Source organism: Poecilia latipinna, unplaced genomic scaffold (genome assembly GCF_001443285.1).
Source record: "Poecilia latipinna isolate Pla-1442-1.1 unplaced genomic scaffold, P_latipinna-1.0 Scaffold2962, whole genome shotgun sequence".
Taxonomy (NCBI): domain Eukaryota; kingdom Metazoa; phylum Chordata; class Actinopteri; order Cyprinodontiformes; family Poeciliidae; genus Poecilia; species Poecilia latipinna.
Genome location: NW_015115578.1, coordinates 58562 through 64835, shown reverse-complemented (window position 1 = coordinate 64835; position 6274 = coordinate 58562). Strand labels below are relative to the sequence as shown.

At 41.2% G+C, this 6274-nt stretch overlaps 1 protein-coding gene across 1 annotated transcript; it reads left to right on the top strand.

Moving 5' to 3' along the window:
• Positions 1–1737: 1737 nt before the first annotated feature.
• Positions 1738–4175, top strand: gpr27 (G protein-coupled receptor 27). Its single transcript, XM_015022238.1, has 2 exons — positions 1738–2179; positions 2269–4175. Exon 2 carries the CDS (start codon positions 2304–2306, stop codon positions 3417–3419), a length of 1116 nt encoding a protein of 371 aa, XP_014877724.1. The 5' UTR covers positions 1738–2179; positions 2269–2303; the 3' UTR covers positions 3420–4175.
• Positions 4176–6274: the final 2099 nt, after the last annotated feature.

Here is a 6274-nt window from a genome sequence, read left to right as displayed (position 1 = left end):
GATCAAAGTGTTTATTAGATATTACAAAAATGTTGGTCTTTCAATATCAGTGGTTTCAAAATACTTAAGAGTTCTACCTCGTATTTTCTTTAGGAATTAATCAGGGCAGCTAAGGAGGTCGACATTGGCCAATCACAGAAGTTAAAGACATTCAGGAAACTACTTGAACAAACAACAGGGGGCAATAGCATCAAAAATCTTGTTAATTCATCTGCAGTAATTGACAAGATTACTGCAAATGGTTCACTGCTTTACTGCAGATGAATTGACAAGATGACGGTGAATAATAACCACGACGCAGCTAGAGACATAACATCTACATATGCAGCAAACACATATGCAACATAGACATATACAACATATAACATATGTTGTATATGTCTATACAACATATATAGGTATATATATGTTGTATATATATGTCCATATATATACAACATATACATGCATCTACATGCAACATCAACATATCCATAAAACATTAAGACCATAGACATCAACCAAAGACACATAGCAACAACATAGACCAACATTTATACATATCACTTCTACTTATTTTTTTACACAAACTGAACCCCATATTTTTTTACTGCTTTTCAGTGGGTGCTTATGTTAGTAGTTTAGTTGTGATTTTTTGTTGTTTTAAGTTTGTCACGTTTTCAGAGGTTTTTATTAGTTCGGGTGTGGCCGTCAGGTGTGCCTGGCTGACTGGCTGGGGCCTTCTCCACGCTGACACAGAAGAATGGCATCAAGGTGGGTGCTGGCTCTCCGTGCAGCGTAGAGGAAGTTTGTTTGGCTGTTGGGGAGATGATTGGACATAGCTCTATCAAGTCCACACCTCGAATGATATGTTATCAGATGCTGCAGATCTTCTCTCAGTCTGTTATTGAGAGCGTCATGTTTTTTACCATCATCTGTTGGGGCAGCGGCATCAGAGCCAGGGACATAAAAAAGGCTCAACAACCTGATAAAGAAAGCTGGTTCTGTTCTGTGTAGCGTCTGAAGATTATTATGCAAAGAAGGATTCTTCATAGCATTAAGAAATTTTTGGACAACTCTGGTCATCCTCTTCTGTCTAGTGAAAACAGTGTCTACAGTCAGAAGCTTTTTCAGATTTGCTCTAATACAGACTGCTACAAGAGATCTTTCCTGCCATCAGCTACATCTACAATAACTCTGAAAAAAAAAAAGAATTAATATGAGTAACAACAACATTTAATTTCCCTTTGGAATCAATAAAGCATTTTTGAATTTGAATTTTTGTGGTCAGTGTCACTGATCTAACAATGCCTTCACAATAATTTAAGGAATTAAAAACAAGTTTTAAAGCGTAACCCATTTAAAAAAATTCCTCATGAACATTGATTCAGTGTCTTTCAATACAAGTTATGCATGATTTAAATTATAACTTATCTTGTTTTATTTTTAAACCTTTTTTGGACTTGGGGTTAGGGCTAACCCTAAGTCCTGGATGACTGAGAACAAGTAGGTAGAAAAAAATAAATGGTAAGTACAACTTAAACTTAAGGCTCAAAGCACCAGGGTTTTTCTAGGAAAATATTCAGATTTTATTTCGTGGTTTTAAAGGTTGTACGTTAACGATGGTAAGAAATAAAGGCATGTTTTCTTTTTTTCAATCTACTGTCAGCTGCTATGCTCTCTCTCTCCTCTGGTCTCATTAAGGTATGAGACAGACAATCTGAAAAAATCAAGCTCTTCCGATCACAGCGGACGCGCGTCCCATATATTGTGTTTTGCTCCGTCAGAACCCTCTCCTCCCTCCCTTCGATTCTACTACCTCTCCTTGATTGCAGCAGGAAAATGAAGCAACACAGAAACATTTGCAATTCATTCGTGAATCGAGCAGCAGGTTTAGGACGCTGCACGAGAGGCGAACCTCTGAGCTCCGACGCCATTGAGTGGAGAGAAGCTGCGATGCGCTTTCTGAGCAGATTGTCGCCTGGCTGTGTGGACGCCCTCTGAAAATGGTGTACAATAATAATCGCGGCGCAGGCAGGCCGCTTCTGCTCCATGGCGATGAGTGACGGAAGGGAAAATTGGGCTTTTTCTTCTTACACCGGACGCTTCTGAGATGAGGGATAAAAAGAGGAGGAAGAAGAAATTGCGGTTTGATTTTTAGGTTCGGATTACAGCACATCGAGATGGATTCTATTTAGAAGTAGGTTTATATTATTATTATTATTATTATTATTATTATTATTATTATTTCTGATTTCCATTCCATCCCTTTTGGGTGGGGGCGAGCAGGAGCGATGATTTGATGCGGGAGATACGCCACATTCATGGCGAACACAACAGAGTTCGGGGAGAGCAGCGCGTCCTTACACAGCTATGCATCCACGGCCTCTGCGGTCAAGCTGGCCTCCCTGGGGCTCATCATGGGTGCGAGTCTGCTGGGCAACGCGTCGCTGTCGCTGCTGCTCCTGAAGGACAGTTCGCTACACAAGGCTCCCTACTACTTCTTGCTGGACCTGTGCCTGGCCGACGTGCTGCGCTCGGCCGTCTGCTTCCCCTTTGTGATGGCGTCTATCGGAGCCGGTTCCGACTGGCCGTATGGCGCGCTCAGCTGCAAGATTGTCGCCTTCTTGTCGGTGCTCTTCTGCTTCCACGTCGCCTTCCTGCTCTTCTGCGTCAGCGTCACCCGATATATGGCGATCGCCCATCACCGCTTCTACTCCAAGCGCATGAACCTGTGCACGTGCGTGGCGGTCATCTGCATGGTGTGGACCCTCTCCGTGGCCATGGCCTTCCCGCCTGTGTTCGACGTGGGCACCTACAAGTTCGTGCCCGAAGAGGAGCAGTGCACGTTCGAACACCGCTACGTCAAGTCCAACGACACGCTGGGCTTCATGCTGATGCTCGTGGTCATCGTGTGCACCACACACGTGGTTTATGTTAAGATGCTGTGCTTCGTTTACGACCACCGCAAGATGAAGCCAGCCCAACTGGTGCCGGCTATCAGCCAGAACTGGACCTTCCATGGGCCCGGAGCCACCGGGCAAGCCGCCGCCAATTGGATCGCTGGCTTCGGGCGTGGGCCGACGCCGCCCACGCTGGTGGGCATCCGGCAGGCGTCGCACTCTGGCAATAGGAGGCTGCTGGTGCTGGACGAGTTTAAGACGGAGAAGCGCATTGGGAAGATGTACTTCCTGATCACGCTGGCCTTCCTCGTTCTGTGGGCGCCTTACATTAGCGCATGCTACCTGAGGATATTCGTGCGCGGGGCTCCCATCCCGGAGCTCCACCTGACAGCCGCGGTGTGGATGAGCTTCGCCCAGGCGGGGGCCAACCCCATCATCAGCTTCATGTTCAATAAGGAGCTCCGGATTAGACTCAGAGCCTGCTTTTCCTGCTGCCTGGGAACACAGACACCCATGGAGCCATACTGTATCATATGAACCCCCCCAGACCCCGCTTCCCAAATATACAGCCAAAGACTGACATTTATGCACTGTAAAAACTGCTGACTCAAAATGAACCGGATGTGTGTAAGTTTGCTCAAACAGGGACTTTGTTCTGTCTTTTTACTCGCAAGTTAAAAAGAAACAGGTTCAGATTTCACCACTCTACATGTTTTAGGGCTTTTTCTCACTTATATTTTCTTAAGTTTTGTCCAAATCAGTTGTTTCTTCACTTGTAACTTTCTCCTTTTGTTCAGTTTCTCTGAGGATCTCAAAGTGAAAACCACAGTCTGATAATTGGTCAGTTGTGTCTGTGGCTGGAGTATGAGATGTAAACACAGGAAGCATATTCTGTGTGCTGAGTTTATAGAAAATACAGTCAATCATATCAGTAGTGTGTTTCTGGATATTTCATGGGAAGTGGCCCAAGGCCCCAATTTTGGATTTTTGGAATTTTTATGAATATAAACAATATTCAAGTGTTTGGAAAGGGGATTTAGTAAATTTCTTTGGAAACAGCATGAAAATATTGGCAGGGGATGTATTAAACCTACCATGCATCAATTCAAACCTGCTCATTTGTAGGACTATGTATTAATGTTCTGTAATTTGCATTAGTGAAACAATATTTCTTTGTGAATAGAGCACCAAAACTGTCTCCAGCCCAGGGCCCACATCCTTGTAAATCCAGCCCTGTCTACAAAATACTTTTGAGAAGACATCTTGAAAATTGCATAGAGTTCTATATTTTACGAAAAACAAAGTTTAGCCAATTTTTATTACTCTTACACATCACACACAGTGTCCGGCTCAAACCTGGCTGTGGGAAGCCGTTTGACTCAAATTTGCAGTGTACACCTGGTATCTGTGTTGGATTGAGATCGGACCACATTCAGACCATAAATTAACCATTCTGGAGTTCATTTGAAACAGTACTGAGGCCACCTCCTCCAAAACAGTCCTGGTACAGTTGTTTCATTGTCAACAATATGTTCACATCTACTCAGACAAACTCCATAGGGTGGAAAGAACCATAGTTTGTCTTAAATGAAGTTTGTCTTAACTGGTATGAAAACACCCTTAAATGTAGAATCACAAGCACACAAATTAAGTTCAGGTTCCTTAAAACCTTTTACTTTTAGCAATAATAGAAAGCTCTGAAGGAGATGCTAATTTTTACATTGTGAATTATTGTTTACCAGACTTGGTATTCTCATCGTTTTTACACATCATTTTTATTTTGTTAGTCGCTATAATAAAATCTGACTGTGTAAGCACCTTGGCTTGAAATTTGTTTACATACAAAATGGGAAGTATAATATGAATAATAGTCACAACATGGAGGTAATAATTATAAAATGAAGCAAATTTCCCCACAGTCTATGGATAACAAAATTAAAAAACAAAACCAAGAATATGACACAATCTGACCAAATGAAATAACAGAATTAAAAAATGACATTGCTTCTCTATACTGATTCAGTTCTCAGTCAAAGTATGAATCTTGTACTTAGCTAGCACGAGCTTGCAGCAACTACTTTGCAGCTAAGAGGTTAATGTTAGCTTAAGGGAACAAACTAGTTCTCTAGTGCGAAGTAAAGTCAATAACACCCCAACCAACTGAAATTAATATCATTATACCATGTAACTTTACCATCTTAACATTTTTTATAATTCATGCTAGAGAAGACGCTCGGTGACATTTTATTAGGTCATTCAAAATGTACAAAATGGTCACCTGTGAAGAGTGATGCTGTTTGTTCTGCTGTCTTCGCCAACACAAACAGTGAGTTTTTGGGGTTTTTTGCTTGATGTTTGGTTTAAAAAAAACTACTCAAGTTTTGACCCAGCAGCATAAAACCAACATCTGAATAATAAAAAATACACCAGCAGTGTGTAGCTTAGCTGTTATTATACGTGTTCTCAATATGCCCTAAACACAGGAAAGGATGAGCTGTGAAAATGATGGGGAAGGCAAACTCACTTTTAGTTTTGCTACATTTTTATTTTTGGCCAAACCTTTTACTCATATTAACCCTAAAACGTTTATTATACTGTATATACTAACTCTACACTTTAACTTTAAAATTCAGCTTAGCAATGAAGGTATCAACAAAGAACCAGTTGAAGGACACCATGAGTTAATTAGAATTTTCTGCATGTAGACTAGGTGATGTTTCTACACAAGTGTTCCTTGGCTGGATTTTGATTTGCTCCACAACAACACATGCCACTGTGGCTTTTGGTTTCATTCTGAAATGATTTCCCATGACTTGAAGCAAGCACTGTTAACAAGCCAGAGCCTAAGGCATGAGCCAACTTCTCAAGAGCCTAGGAGATACTAACAGTTGTAATTTAATATTAATTTTTTTAAAATTTTCTGTCCTTTGTGCACTTTGTAGTGTTTTTGAAAATAGAGAAACAAGCGATATGCATTTTTTCAGCACTTAATATACAACTCTACAGAGTTTTAAAGATAGTTTTAGAAAACTATCTGCTGCAACTTCAGGGCATCTCTGTGGCACCAACTTTGTCATCTGTGACAAATTTTATTTTGCATTTGAAAACCAATATAAGGTGCAGAGCTCGTTTTTTTTGTGAATGAATGCAATACCAATAACTGGTGTAAATACTGTAAATCCCCGTCAGCATTCTTTTCTAACCTTATTCCAAGCTGTTGGTTTAAATATGTTGTATATTCCATCATCTAATCCACATGTGTCAAACTCAAGGCCCGCGGGCCACATGTGGCCCACCCCAGCATTTCATAGGCCGATGATTGACTTAAAATAGGTTTTGAGCACGAATTGACTACAAACTATATATCCCATAATGCATTCCGATTGTTACCA

Excerpts from the sequence above, each read along its gene's own strand:
- gpr27 (XM_015022238.1), top strand. The coding sequence starts at position 2,304 with ATGGCGAACACAACAGAGTTCGGGGAGAGCAGCGCGTCCTTACACAGC.